This window comes from Hypanus sabinus, chromosome 13 (assembly GCF_030144855.1).
Source record: "Hypanus sabinus isolate sHypSab1 chromosome 13, sHypSab1.hap1, whole genome shotgun sequence".
NCBI lineage: Eukaryota > Metazoa > Chordata > Chondrichthyes > Myliobatiformes > Dasyatidae > Hypanus > Hypanus sabinus.
Genome location: NC_082718.1, coordinates 48672457 through 48688807, shown reverse-complemented (window position 1 = coordinate 48688807; position 16351 = coordinate 48672457). Strand labels below are relative to the sequence as shown.

At 40.2% G+C, this 16351-nt stretch overlaps 1 protein-coding gene across 1 annotated transcript in view; it reads left to right on the top strand.

The window, feature by feature from the left end:
* vwf (von Willebrand factor) overlaps nucleotides 1-16351 on the top strand; it is a 122017-nt gene that overhangs the window by 89319 nt on the left and 16347 nt on the right. The window contains exons 42-47 of the mRNA XM_059987573.1: nucleotides 1907-2109; nucleotides 5752-5901; nucleotides 7580-7693; nucleotides 7975-8158; nucleotides 9266-9306; nucleotides 13192-13299. Of these exons, the coding sequence (XP_059843556.1) occupies nucleotides 1907-2109; nucleotides 5752-5901; nucleotides 7580-7693; nucleotides 7975-8158; nucleotides 9266-9306; nucleotides 13192-13299 (800 nt within the window). The remainder of the gene's footprint in view (nucleotides 1-1906; nucleotides 2110-5751; nucleotides 5902-7579; nucleotides 7694-7974; nucleotides 8159-9265; nucleotides 9307-13191; nucleotides 13300-16351) is intronic.

The following is a 16351-nucleotide window of genomic DNA, read 5'->3' as shown; positions in this document are numbered from 1 at the left end:
AATACACAGAATGTAGATTCTATATGTCTGCTTCCTGTGAAATCATCATGTGTGCCTGACTGTATTATGTTGCTGAATGACTGAGAGACCAGTGGAGAATGACTGGCCTCTTTCCTTCCATTAACCAAACTAATGGTGATCACTAGCTGTAATCCAATGACCAAACATACTCTTTTTCACTCTGTGATTCCTATAAAATGGACCGGCACAACAGTTTTAGGTGAAAACTTGCTAGAGTTTTCAAAAAGATCGTAGAGAAAGAGGCCTTTTGACCTGCTACAATGCTTTTCAAAGAAACTTGTGGATGAGTGTGTCCCCACAAAGTCATTCAGTCTTTACCAACCAGAAATCTTGGATGAAACAAGAGATTCACAGGCTGCTGAGGGCTAAGTCAGTGGTGTTCAGGACTGGCAACCCATGAAAGTACAAGAGATCACCAAGAACACCAAAGTACATCAGACTCCTGAAACAGCATGGATAACTTCACTCACCTCAACTCTGAACTGATTTCACAGAACTCACATTCAAGGACTCTACAACTCATGCTATCAGAATGATATACTGTATATAATATTATTTGTTATTTTATATTATTTATTTGCACAATCTGTTTTTTGCACATTGCTTGTCACTCTTTATGTATGTTTTTCATAAATTCTATTGCATTTCTTTATTATCATGTAAATGCCTGCAAGAATACGAATCTCAGGGCAGTATACAGTGACATTTATGTACTTTGATAATAAATTTACTTTGACCTTGAAGCATCCTATTGCATCAATCCTATGCTAGTTCCACTTATTCTCCCCTCATTACCAGGATCAACCCCCTCATCGGCCAACAATTACCACTCACCTACACACCAAGGATCACAGGTAACTGGAGCACATGGAGAAAAGCCATGGACTTAAAGGGAGAACCGGCGAGCTCCACACAAACTAACCAGTGGTCAGGACTGAACCCAGGTTGTTGGAATGTGAGCTGGTAACTCTACCAGCTATATGACTCTGCCCTTCCTTTTAGTTCCTTCACTGCTGTCAAAATATTGATGTTTCAGAAAGCCTTCTGACCTCTTTCTTGATTTGCAAAGTTCCAGGACATTATTAGGATTGTATCTCACTGTTGTACTTTCCCATATACAGCCGATTACTGCTCAGAGAGCAACAAATCGCCATTGGTCTGCTAATGACAGCTTGGAAAGGGTCAATCTTAGTAAGCTTCTATGAGACAATTCCACTAAAAACTTCTTTTGCCAAGATCAATATTTTACACTGCATCAGAAGTCAATTTAAGACAGTCATCTTGGTGGATTTTTCTTTTTGTGTCTGAATATGTTGAAAATTTCGCTTAAATTTGTACTAAGAAAATTGAACTCCTCAAACAATACAAAATAAACCAATCCCATAAAAGCATGTTTTTCAAGAGGCCAGTTACCACTAGTCTGTGGTAATATGCTATGCTACCCTGTGCCAATCAGATGATAAGATGCCAATGTGCCCTTCCTCATGTCACCCCTTTGGATCTAAAGCAACATGGTTTGTCCAGAGATTCACTGACTTGTAGTCGGACAGGAATTAAATGTGGAAATGCTCAGTATGGCTTTGCCCTTTGTTAATAAGCCTGAAGAAGCCACATACAACAATGATAGATTGGAAAATTGGGAGAGGTGATTACATCTGTTCAGCATTGCTAGCCTGCAAGTCAGTTTTGTTTTCCTGTAGGAAACAAAAAATCTATATCCTAACTTCAGGCCTGGACAAAATTGGTCCAATTGAGGTACTGTAAACCCCGCCTTAAATCATTCCATTTACTGTACGAGTGACACTGAGTTGCAAACATTTGAGGATCACAGTGTTTGAATGGAAGTAGCTGATAACTTCTAATCCAAATGTTCTATTCTTCTCAGTCTGCAAAAGGGCTGCGTGTACGAGCCGACCTATAAGATGTCCACCACATCGTGAATTGAGAAGAGTAGAAACAAAATGTTGCGACAGATACGAATGTGCTTGCAGTTGTAGTAATCAAATTGTGAGCTGCCCTGTTGGATATTCAGTCAAGTCAGTGATCAACGATTGCAACTGTACTACGTCCTACTGTGAACCTAATGAGGTAACTGAAGCTGTATGCTACTTCCTGAATGCAGCTTCTGCATGTTGAGCCAAATGGGTATCTTACTGGTGATACTTTCAGGCAAATGTACCTTTAAGAGATTGAATGGTATGTCGCCAAAGCCTGCCACAAATTTCTAATGACGTACCACGTAGAGAATTCTAACTGGCTGCATAACTGTCTTGTATGGGGGAGGGAGGGGCACTGCACAGGATCAAAGTAACCTGCAGAAAGTTGTAAACTCTGTCAGCTCCATCGTGGGCACTGGACTCCTCAGGAACACACTGAAGGATTCAAGAACAGCTTCTTCCCCTCTCGCCACAGATTTCTGAATGGGCATTGAACACATGAACACTACCTCACTACTTTTTTTTGCACTACTTATTTAATTTAACTCTTTTACATACACTTACTGTAATTTACAGCTTTTCTTCATTGTTATGCATTGCATTGTACTGCAGCAGCAAAACAACAAATTTCATGACATATGCCAGTGATAGTAAACCTGATTCTGATTCTCCAGTAGTGCTTATTCAGTGGGGATAATACTGTGAGAGTAGCTTATTCTGACAGGGAGCTACTCCCACTGGATCAGAATCAGAATTTGGTTTATTATCACTTGCATATGCCATGAAATGTAGCTTTGCAGCAGTGCAATATATAAAAATACTATAAATTACAGTAAGAAATGTATCAAAAAATAAATTAAATAAGTAGTGCGAAAATAGTGATCGTGGGCTTGTTCATTATCCATTCAGAAATCTGATGACGGAGAGGAAAAAGCTGTTCTTAAACAGCTTCTTATGTGGTAATAACCTACTATAATAAGGCAGGTTATTATTATGCAGTGCAGTGTGTATCATGTACTAAATACACTGAAGTTATTCACCTGTGTATCTCCTGACAGCTCCTGCAAACCCATGACCCCAACCCCTACCCACTTATTGATCCCCTCAAGTTACTCATCAAAGTGAATAGAGAAAAAAATAACCTGTCTGGAAGTCACTCTATAAAGGGATGTTACCATGAGTGGGTGTGACTTTGGAGATGAGGCTCTTGATAGCTTCAATGGAATGGGATGTCTCTAGACAGGTGTAACCGTGAGGGTTGTGACGGTGTGGGTGTATTATGACCTAGAGGGATGTGAATGGAGAGGGTATGTTGCTATGGAGTTATGACTGTAGGGTGGACTGACTGTAGGACAGTGTGAATGTGAAGGTTTTATGACTGTGTGGCAGGATGGCTGTAGGGTTGTGTGACTTTGAGAGGTGTGTGGGCACAAGGGGTCCAATTTTTGTGAAGTGGCAATGCAACTGTGAGGGGACTCTGAGATTATTACCATCAGTTAATAATGTGCATGTCACCATGAGATATATTGTGAAGAGATAAAATTTACTGCATGTTATGGTAACATTATATTGAATGAGTATTACTGGTAGCATTGGATCATCTGAAATGTAGGTCACTGCAGAGATATTCTCTACGTGTCAACTGTGGGTCAGGATAACAGAGAGTTAGAAGGCTGTGGGCTTAAGCTCGACCCATGCACTTCTTCAATAGAGACCGTTGCCAACTTAATAGTGAAATATTGGATTAAACCATCTTGAGCTGAGATATTACTGTGCCTATGTATTACATGTTACTCTAGCACAAAATATAGAAACAAGAGTTAAAGTTTTTATAATAATATAAAGCAGAGAAGGGTGGCTCAAGTGTATGTAAGTGCCTTGGAAGGTGAGAAGGAGGAATTAATATTAGGTCAACAACACACACAAAATGCTGGTAGAACACAGCAGGCTAGGCAGCATCTGTAGGGAGAAGCAATGTCGATGTTTCGGGCCGTGACCCTTGGTCAGGACTCAATTAATATTGGGTAATGTGAAAATGGCTAACCTTGAATTACTTTTTTGTGCCAGCCTTCATGGTGAAGGAGCACATATCCAACATGCCAAGAGACCTTGACCTTGATGCAATTGCTGTCACTGAAGAGTTAGTAATAAGCAAACTACTAGACCTAAAAGTAGAAGAGTCCCTGGTCCTGATGGGGTGCATCCCAGGAAAATGAAATAAATGGATGAAGTTATAATTCCATTTGAAATAATTTACCAAAAGTCTCTGAACTCTGGACAGTACCTGGACGGTTAGAAAACAGTGAATGTCACGTCACTGTTTAAAAAAGGGCGTAATCAAAAGGTTGGTAACATTAGGCCAGTAAGTCTTAATACCTGTAGTGGGGAAAATACTTAAAGCTATCATTAAGGAAAAAATAGCTAGATATCTGAATAGAAATAATTCTACTAGGCGGATACTGCATGGATTTATGAAAGGCATGTCCTGTTTCACAAACTTATGAGAGTTCTTTGAGGATATAATGAGTAGGATGGATGGGGAGAACAGGAGGATGTGGTATATTTGGATTCCCAGATAAGGTACTGCATGAAAGACTTGATGATAAGCTAAGGATACACAGACTTGAGGATAATGTATTAGCATAGATAAAGGATCAGTTAACCAATAAATAGCAGAGAGTTGGATAAATGGGTGTTTCTCTGGTTGACAGTTATTCGGTAGCAGAGTACCACAGTGGTTGGTGCTGCGCTTGTAAATGTTCATGATGGATATTAACAATCTAGAAGAGAGTCTGAGGGTAGCATATTTAAGTTTGCTAATGACACTAAATTAAGTCAGGAAAGCAACTTGTACAGTGGATACAGAAAGTCTGCTGAGAGATATAGACAGGTTAAGTGATTGGGCAAGGATCTGGCAGATGGAGAACGGCATTGATAGATGTGTGGTCACCACTTTGGGAAGGAAAAATAGAAGATCAGATTATTATTTAAATCATGAAAGATTGCCGCATGCTGCTGCGCAGAGGGACTTGTGATTGCTTGTGCATGAATTTAAAAAGGCTGATTTGCAGTTTACAACAGGCTATCAGGAAAGTAGATGCAATGCTGACCTTCATTGCCAGAGTGAGTGAATTTATGAGTAGGGAGTCTATGTTACAATTGTACAGGAGACGGGTGAGGACATACCTCAAGTATTGCATGCAGTTCCATTCTTCCTAATTGAGGAAAGATATGCTGACTTTGGAGGCAATGCAGAAGAGGTTCACTAGGTTTATTCCGGAGATGAGGGATTAGCCCATGAGGGGAAACTTGAGTCACATGGGACTATACTTGCTGAAAGTCAGAATGAGAGGGGATCTTTTAGAAACATATAAGATCATGAAAGGGATAGATAAGATAGAGGTAGGAAAGTTATTTTCTCTGGTAAGTGAGATTAGAACTGGAGGACAGAGCCTCAAGACTTAGGGAAGTACATTTAGGATGGAAATGTAGAGAAGCTGTTTTTCCCAGGTAGTAGTAAATGTGTGGAATTCTATGCCCAAGAAAGCAGAAGAGGCTAACATATTAAATATATTTTTGATACAGTTAGGTAGTGGTTTGAGTAGCAAGGGAATTAAATGTTATGGGGAAAAGGCAGTTCGGTGCAGCTGAGCCTACAACCAGATCAGCTACGATCTTACTGAATGATGAAACAGGCACAATGGGCCAGATGGCGGAATACTTCTGTTGTTTCTTCGCTTCTTATGTTCCAAGGTTATTAAGATACATGGCATTTGTTGCTTTTCCTGAACAGGTTTGTGTTCATAATGATGTTGCCTACCTGGTTGGGAGAACTTGGGAGGAATCTTGTAAGGAATGTTCCTGTACCAACACAAAGGACGTCATCACAGGGCTTCATGAAGTGCAGTGTGTTGCTAAAACCTGTAACACAAATTGTCCAATCGTAAGTAAGAACATATCTGACTTCTTAATTTGACTTAATTTGGACTTGGAGGGTATATATGGTTTAGGATGCTGTAGCCTGTTAGCAAAATATAGCTGAATATTCAACTCATGCAAAATCAAAAACCAGAGCTGTCAGTATTAGACAAGGTCACACGTGAGATTTGCAATCAACATGTATAACAAAGACTTCAAAGAAAATTTATCATAAATATTTTTTGGCTAAATAGCAATGACTCCATTTGTGTGTCCTGAGTATGAGGTGAAGATTGTCTCTAAATCTTTGGTATTCATGTAAGGACATTCTCTCTAAAATCAGCATATGGTATGTGTGACAAGAGAGTTATTGGCCTCACTTCCTGCCCCTAATTTTGTTTGATAAGGTTTTTAAGATTCAATGTAATCACAGATTGTCAATTTTGGAAGCACCTCCTTGACCAACAAGAGGAAAAGGTTGATGACAGTTTTAGTGATGACAGTCCATTTGATAGAATGTAGAATGACATCCCATATCAGGATGATATCTTCTTTTTTGAGTTTGTCGCAAGTTTGACATCTGTGAGGTGCCCACTTGATATCTCACTTCACTGTACATTTCACGGTATGTTTTGATGTACATATGACAAATAAAGCTAATCTAACTCTAATCTATGACCCCTCCCAGACCAGGAAGATGAAGCTATGAACTTATATCAGAAAGTTTCTCTCCACCAAAGTTTAGAGCCTCAGCAGGGTAACAATCTGCTCCTTGTTCCCTTTCATTGTCATAGCCCTTTTCAACCTCTTGTTGGTCAATAGTTCACTGTAAAATGAGTGCAGATTTGTACTGTAGAGCCAAGAGAAAGATGGCTGCAACCAAAATTCTGGGTCAGTGAAGAGATTCCTCAAAGTGTTCCTTTCACTGGGGCTTGCCCACTTTTCTGTCCTTCCTTGCTTCTCGGAAGGAGGGGCCTTGAATATTTAAACTACTGCTTTTGACTGTGCTGAAAGTCCCTGCTTATTATGTTTATTAGCTTATTACTGGTATCTTGTGCTCTTTTCACTCACCACCTGTTTTTAAATCCTAAGCTATCTGTAGGACCTCATCCTTCAAATGACTACAGGCTTGTTTTATTTTCGATAAGGTGTGGTAAAATTTTCAATCCAGACACACCACACATTCTTAATTAATTAGCTTCTGGCTTTCCTGATCATTCTCATTAAATAGGCCTTGGTGCTTTTCAATAGAGAAGTTTTGTGTAACTTTTCATAATTTCTAATAATAGTGGACTTCAGGTCACTGTGGGCATATAGTGGCCTCTGTTGGTCAGGAGTAGATTAAGCACCATGAATACTTGTGGTCTCTTTTGGTTGGGAGATGACAAGTTGTCTATGAGATGCATACTGAGATGAAAGGTACTGGTATATTGTAGCCCATGATAGCAGAATATGACAGTTAAGGTAAGCAAATGAAAAACAAAAGATTAATGCAGCATTCATTATCTTGATGTTCTCCATCTCCAAGCTCAACTATCAGGAGCGTGGATCTGACAGCTGAATACACTTTGATTTAAAAAGAGCATTTAGATTGGTCCTCAGAAAGAAATGTTGAATCTGAGTCAATACAATCATATGCTCTGATTAAAACAATTGACCCAGAGCTTAGATTGATTCCATTGTGGGTAACCTTTCTTCCATAGGGCTACAGCTACAGAGAAGAGGAGGGCGCTTGCTGTGGAAAATGCAAACATGCAGTGTGTGAAGAAACTATCTTATCAAGAGGCGATGCAGATCCTATCAAAATTATGCATCGGGTGAGTGGGCAGGACCCTTTCATTAGTAATAGGACCTTTAAGACATGTTCCACAATATGTTGAAGTAATTTTTATTTTGACATTTAAGTATCCTTTTACTCACGAGTCTGAGGAGGTCAAGTCCATAATGTTTAAATATTTTTGGGCAGACTATTCTGTGCTTAATTTTGCATAGCTGATATTAATTTGAAAATAATACTCCTTCAATGTATTCACGGGCACATCTTTTGACACTTGCTTCTTATGCCTGTGGAATGTAACATCTTGTTGTTACCTTACAGGCTGGTGATCAGTGGATATCCTCTAAGGATCCATGCATTATGAATGAGTGCTTGGAAGTCAACGGGGAAGCGGTTCTACATGAAAAGAATCGGTCCTGCTCCCATATTGATGTGCCAAAGTGTCCTCTGGGTTATGAGCTGCGGTGTGACCAATTCATAGACTGCTGTCCTGTATGTCAATGCGGTGAGTTTTATAATATAGGCTCTTCTTTTGACAACACACATCCTTCAAGGCAAATATTCAATAAGGCTGATACACCACACTGATTGGTTGGTACTTTAAAAGTGTAAAACTTGCCAAGTGCTGTTATGGTAAATTAAGAGAACACGGCTCATGAAGCTTTCATCCATTGAAATAAGTAGGAGCAAGTCACAAGCCGAACTCCCTGGAAAGGCTTGCTGAGAGACTATGATTTTTTTTATTAATTCTGAATTACGGAATTGTCTCTTCCACCCTACAGAGTATATGAAAAAATTTAAAAAATTGCTGAAGCTGATAATGCAGAATTAGAACAGGAAACGTGGGAACATCTCTGTAGGTTCATGGAAAGTGAAACAGTTGACATGTCATATCTGCATTCTGTCATCAGATCTTCTTCAGTTCCAATGAAGGGACAGGGATGTGAAATATACTCCCTGTTTCTCTTACTACAGATGCTGGCTGACCTGCTGAACTTCACCTACATTTTCTGTTTTTAATACAGAAGCAGCGTTGACACAGGGAATTGGTACTAGCCCAAGTTCCCTTCACTTCTGCTGACTGTCACTTATTTATATAAGGCATTGTTTGTTCATGGCGTTATTAGGAAAATTTAGCTGGACTATGTTACTGGGGTTGATCCGTTATAAATGGCACAAGCGTCTTCAGCTGAAATGTTTCAGGTTAATGAATGGAAGTTAGATTTTCAATCTTCCAAATCCTTTAAAACCTTCAGGCGGAATGGGTTCTTGGGAAGTGACAAGACCTCAGCTGCTCCCAGGGATGTAAGCACAATTATTTTGCACCAACTAAAAACTGCACTTATTCCTCTCCCCCATAAATTGGTCTTGCAATTATAGCATCAATATTAAATGCATAAAATAATGAAGGACATAATTACAAATTATGACCCCACCTGAGCCTATTTCATTACAACTTGTTCAATCAATAAAATTCAGTTATTAATATTAGCATGCCAGAGGGAAAATTGTGTAGAATTCACAGGTTAAATGTCGATGCCATTAGGCTGTCATAGGGAATTTGCGCAAGTACTATTAATAACATTTCTGTTAATTAATATTTATGTTTCAGTTCCAGGAAATGTTTGCTTGCTAAATGGATCCACCATTGGGGTAAGAGAAAGGCTGTTTAAATTATTTGTTTACCATTGCTCTGTTGTACATAATGCAACAATAGCTGTGCTTTGGAATGAAGTGTTGAACGTTGAAATGTAAGTCTCGATGGAAAAGAATGAGTAAAAATATGAATCAGGCAACAGTAGCTGTCTACCAGCAACTTTGAGTTCAGAAAGCTGTGGCTTACAGGAAAGAATGAGGTGAAGGTTAGATGACAATGTAAAGGCACACAACTGGTTGTAGAACTGTACAATGGGCAAAGGTAAAGCAGGCAGAAACAATATATTAAAGACTGGTATGGAGAAGACTTCAGCTTGAGATAAACAACGTTCTCTGCTACATTTGGCCCCCAATATTTTGAAAGCTCAGTACCAATCACAAACAAGAGAAAACCTGCAGATGCTGGAAATCCAAGCAAGACACAAAAAAATGCTGGAGAAACGCAGCAGGCCAGGCAGCATCTATGGGAAAGAGCAAACAGTGTTTCAGGATGAGACTTCTCATCAGGACTGGAGAAAAAACGATGAGGAGTCGAAGTAAAAATTTGGAGGGATGGAAGAAACACAAGGTGATAGGTGAAACTGGGAGGGGTGAAATAAAGAAATGGGAAATTGTTTGGTGAAAGAGATACAGGGATGGAAAAGGAGGAATCTGATAGGAGAGGACAGAAGGCCATAGAAGAAAGGGAAGGGGGAGGAGCACCAGAGGGAGGTGATGGACAGATAAGGAGAGAAGGTGAGACAAGGAAAAGGAAATGGGGAATGGTGAAAGGGGGAGGGGGGTTTCATCACCAAAAGTTCAAGAAATTGAATGTATGCCATTAGGTTGGAGGCTACCCAGACAGAATACAAGGTGTTGCTCCTCCAGCCTGAGCATGGCCTCATCACGACAGAAGAGGAAACCATAGACTGACATGTCGGAATGGGAATGGGAAGTGGTATTAAAATGGGTGGCCATTGGGAAATCCCATTTTTTCTGGTGGACGGAACGTAAGTGCTCGGCGTAGCTGTCTCCTAATCGACATCGGGTCTCATCGATATACAGAAGGTCACACCGGGGGCACTGGATACAGTAGATAACCCCAACAGACTCACAGGTGAAGTGTCGCCTCACCTGAAAGGACTGTTTGGGGCCCTGAATGGTAGTGGGGGAGGAGGTGTAGGGGCAGGTGCAGCATTTGTTCCGCTTGCAAGGATAAGTGCCAAGAGGAAGATATGTGTGGAGAAACGAATGGACAAGGGAGTCACATTGGGAGCGATCCCTGTGGAAAGTGAGGGGGGAGAGGGGGGAGGGAAAGATGTGCTTGGTGCTAGGATCCCGTTGGAGATGGCGGAATTTACGAAACACCCCCTCCTCCCAGTTTCACCTATCACATTGTGTTTCTTCCTTCCCTACCCCACCTTCTTACTCTGACTCCTCATCTTTTTTTCTCTAGTCCTGCTGAGGGGTTTCAGCCCGAAACATTAACTGTACTCTTTTTCCATAGATGCTGCCTGGCCTGCTGAGTTCCTCCAGCATCTCATGTGTGTTGCTCAGTTTCAATGCTTGATTTTGCCTGTTTGACACTGGATTCTCTGCGGAAGTAATGTTTATCTCCATCACTTCTGGTGTTTCCCATCAAAATGCCCATTCTCTGATGTCCAGCATTCTCCAGGAATTAACAATTCATCTCTTGGGAATTTCTAGAAGCAACCTGTCATAGAGAATTAAAAATAAGTCCATGTTCCTCTTTGAATATTTTTTTCATGAAAATATGAAAGGTAAAAAAGTAAAAACTGGAAAAGCTGAAAATACTTAGAAGGTAAAAACAAAACACCTCCTGCTTGGATGGACGGCAGGCAGTCAGAGGTAAGAAGTCATGTAAGGAAGTAAATAACCGTGTCCAAGCAGACATGAGTACAGGGCGAGGAAACGTTTTATCTTGCAAGTTTTTTTTTCATTCCTCCTTATGTGAGTTATCAATAACTGCTGCAGTTTAGAGTCCTCTTTGGACTGTACTGCTCTAAGCAGACAGAATGAGATGAAGTGGACAAGGGTTGCCGGACACTCAAATCTTTTAAAATAAATAGTCTTCTGAAATAAGGTGATCTTGCCTACTACAAAATCAAAATACTGCAGATGATGGAAATCTGACATTTAAAAAAAAAGAATGTTCTTTTGAATGTCCATGCTGCATCCAGTGAGTAGATAAGTCAGCATTTCACATTTCGGATTCTGATTGGAAGTTCATCTACAAGAAATGTTAACTTTTTATCTCTCTCTTCAAAAATGACGCCTGACCAGCTGTGTGTTTCCAGAACTCAAGTTGATTTTGTTCTTTGTGATTCTGTTCCCACTGGGATCTTGCTTCATTTGAATTTGCCTCACATTTTTACTATCATTAGAATGAGAAGGACAGGTTTTTTAACTGACTACATGGAGTTCTCACCATTGAAATTACTGAAACAGCGCAACAAAGTTGTTTACTTGTTACACGTTTCAGTGCAATGTGTGGGTGGTTTCTGAACAAACATCTCTTTGAGGAGAGATGAGGAGCATAGAGGAGATTTTCTTCAACATATTTTGGAAATTGATTCACTAAATTGAGAAGTATGAAACCCATATTTAATATGAGCAGAGACTTGCACTTTAAAAATCACTATTTGTTCTATTACTGCTATGAATGGAGTTTAGTAATTTCTTGCTTCCAGTTGGTCAACTTCCTAATAGGAGAGCATTTATGCCCTGCATCTGATGTGATTAGCAGTCTGACAATCCCATACAGTACTTCTGACAATCATGCACCAAAGCTTAAATCTGAGTGGTTTTGGAGGGACACACTAATCACCCACATTTGTAAACAGATGCGCAGGGTCCAGAGTTTCCTAACAGGCAAACTTCAACTATTTCTTTGGAAGTGCTGTTTTATTCTGCAGAAATAACATCTCAATTAAACTTCATTTACACAAAAATAACCTCATGCAGGAGGTGAAAAGAGACCGAAGATTAATGTAGTTCATTGTCATGATCTCAAGCTGAGGAGAAACCACGCCCTTAAATCCACTAAAAGTTTTCACTTTATATTCTAATTATTAAGGGTCTACCTTTGTTCCTTTGTTTAAATTTCCTAGTCATAGAGACTTTCAGAATCAATTACAGTCAGAAATTCAGGAAGACAATCATATTGAAGAATATTGATATTTGGTTTTGCCACTGCAAGTTTTAAAATAATTTTTATTATTTGCATTGGTATTGATCATGTGGACAGCCAGAGGCTTTTTCCCACAGCTGAAATGGCTAACATGAGAGGGCATAGTTTTAAGGTGTTTGGAAGTAGGCACAAAGGGGATGTCAGAGGTAAGTTCTTACGCAGAGAGAGGTGAGTGTGTGGAATGTGCTGCTAGTGAAGGTGGTAGAAGTGGACACAATAGGGTCTTTTAAGAGACTCTTAGATAGGTAAATGGAGGTTAGAAAATTAGAGGGCCACGTGATAGGGTAATTCTCAGCAGCTTTTAGAGTAGGTTACATGGTTGGCACAACATTGTGGGCTGAAGGGCCTGTAATGTGCTGTAGATTTCTATCTTCTATGTATTTTATAGCTACCTTTCCACCCTGCAACTTTTAACAGCATTGCTCTCTCTGTGGAATTTTAAATTTGTAGGCCCCTGCATAACTTATAAAGCTTAGCAGCTAATTTGATCATCGGACAAGTTATAATTGGCTAACCACAATAATCATGGAGGTTTACTGAAAAATTAAGATGCTGTTATTAAATAAATACAAATGCATATTAACCAGCCATTCAAAGCAGATAGGGAAGCCTTAACCTATCAAAACGACAAGCTCCTATACCTGAGTGCTTCACATTAACATTAGTAAATTAACTTCTTCATCTTTTCCTAGGTGGGAGAATCTGTGAAGGTCGATGACTGCACATTGTGTAGTTGCTCAGAGATTTTGAACAAATATACGCTCCAGTGTAGAACTACACGTTGTGCAAGTTGCCCTGATGTAAGATAACACTTCATTGTTTATTTCTATTAACGATTTCATTCTAGTGTCCTTAATGCATGGGGAGGTAGAAAAGGAGAGTAGCCTAATTCAAACTGGCCAGTCAAAGGAATGGATGGCATATTAAATTAGGTGGCTACTTATCAAATAGCCACACAATGTAGTGTGTGTGTGATTATCAGATCCCTTTATTTCCTTAAAAAATATCAGGGTTGATACTCAGATTGTTGGGGAATCAATATAAGGCATGTTTATGCTGAACATGCCAGCTGGAGAGGGGAATACCCTGACACAGAGCAGTAATCAACTTGATGAATCATTAATCTTGAAATTTATAGATATTCAGATCATTGCCAATAGAAAAGAAACAAGAAATAGTGAATTCTTAAAAATGCCATTTTGGATGGGATAGGGAGGTCTTTCTGCAGAAAAATGATCTCCCAAAATTAAATATGAAGCTAGTTTATGTTAAGTACTAAGCTTACTCCATCATCAAAGATGCTAAATGTATACGACAACATTAGCTAATCCCACAGGATGAAACTTCGAGAGCTGAGTTTCTTCAATGATTGATGCTGTTGTATACAGTATGTTAATGCTGGCACCCAAAGGTAAATACTGTCACTCACAAGATCAATGAAGGTGATGACCCAAAACAAGTCTGGATTCGAATGTTTCAGACATTCTCGTTGAATGCACGGCTACATTGCCAAACAAGCCTTTCCAATCAACTTTACCCCAAATTGTATCTCAACCCTTGTAGATATAGTACATGTAACAACAGCATTTCACCTTATTAAGAGAACATGGGAATGGAGGGATTGTACTTGTGGTGGGAGTATATGTTATAACTTCAGGCGTAAGTGCTCTCTTCACAGCCTAAGAAATCTTTATTATCTTGTGAAGCGTTAAAAGATGGTCATTTCAAAGATTTTGTGATTGATTGAATGTTTTCACTATCAGTCATTAGACCATAAGACATTGGAGCCGAAGTAGGCCATTCGGCCCATCAAGTCTGCTCCACCATTCCATCATGGCAGATTTATTATCCCTCTCAAGATTATTCTCCAGTCTTCTCCCCGTAACTTTTGATGTCCTGATTAATCAGGAAATTATCAACCTTCATCTTAAATATACTCAATGACTTGGCTTGCATAGCCATCTGTGGCAATTAATTCCACAGTCACAACCCTCTGGTTAAAGAAATTATTCCTCATCTCTGTTCCAAGTGGATGCCTCCTAATTCTGAGACTGTGTCCCCTGGTCCTAGACATCCCCTCCACAGCTGCTTTATTCGGACATTTCAATAACTGATGAGTTGAAATTAGATCCTCCCTCATTCTTCTAAACTCCAGTGAGTACATCCCAGAGCTAGAAAACCCTATGGTAAATCTTTCATTCCTGGGGTTACTCTCATGCACTTCCTCCATTTGGAGGCCTGTACGAAACTCCCATCAAGGTCTTTTACCTTTGCAGTTTCTTACCTTCATCCGCAAGAATTCTAAATCTTCTGATCTGATGTCACCTCTTTCAAAGCTGTTGATTTTATTTTTTACAATAGAACTCCTCCACCCCCTTTGCCTACCTGCTTTTCTTTTCAGTAATCTTGAATGACTTAGGTATGCCCACAACATCATACCAGCAAATCTCTAACTGTGCCCCAAGATCATCTGTTTTATTCTGCAAAATTGTGTGCATTCAAATCTAACACCTTCAGTCCTGTATTCATCACCATTTTAGATTTTGGCCCCATGTTACACTTTGAACCCATCCCACTGAATGCAATTTTGCCTTTTATAGTGCCTGTCCTTCCTCATATCCTCACTACTGTACACCAACTGCCCCATCCTCACCAAAATCGTACCAGTTCCCATTCCCCTGCCAAATTAGTTTTACCCATCCTCAACAGTTCTAACAAACCTGCCTGCAAGAGTACTGGTTCACTTGGATTCGGGTGTAACCTGTCCTTTTTGTACAGGTCATATCTCCCCCAGAAAAGATAACTATGATCCAAATATCTGAAACCCTGCCCTGTGCACTAATTCCTCAGCCATGAATTTATCTGCCAAATCATCCTATTTCTACCCTCACTGGCATGTGGCACAGGCAGCAACCCAAAGATTACTAGCCTGGAGATCCTGCTGTTCAGCTTACTAACTCCCTATATGCTCTCACAAACAAGGGAAAATCTGCAGATTCTGGAAATCCCAGCAACACACACACCAAATGCTGGAGGATCCTTCAGCATTTTGTGTGTGTTGCTCCGTATATTCTCTCTTCAGGACCTCATCTCTTTTCCCACCTATGTCATTGATACTAATATGTATCACAACTTCTGACCATTGACCTGTCCCTATAGAATATCACAGATCAGTCTGTGACATCCCCGACCCTGGCACCTGGGAGGCAACATACCATCTGTGTGTCCCTTTCACATCCACAGTCTGCTCCTCTAGTTATGGAATCCCCTATCAATACCGCACTCCTCTTCTCTCCTTCCCTTACCTTCTGATCCAGCAGTTTCCCCCAGTAGGCTCCCGGGTCCCCCCAGCAGTATCCAAAGTGGTATACTTGTCATTTTGGTATTGAGGGGAATGGCCACAGGTGTAGTCTACACTTTACACTGGCTGCCTATCCCCTTTCCCTCTCCTGACTGTCACTCAGGTACCTGTTTCCTGCAACTTAAAGGTGTCTACCTCCCTGTAGCTTCTATCTGTCACATCTTCATGTTCTTGTGCAAGTCGAAGGTCATTCAGCTGCAGCTCTAGTTCCTTAAAATGGCCTCTAAGGAGCTACAGCTCGATGCACTTTGTGCAGATGTAGTTATCAGGGAGACTGGAGGTTTCCCAAATTTCCCACATTTCTCACAAGGAACATACCACCACCTCCAGATCCATTCTCAGCACATTAGCTATGTACTAACAAAGAAATAACTTATTAGAAACTTACTTGCCTTGAACCTCCACCTGTTCTTGCCAAAGATGGACTCTAACACTGCCCCACTCCAACTCCAACACATACACAGTATAGACTTGCAAGCCCATTGACATAA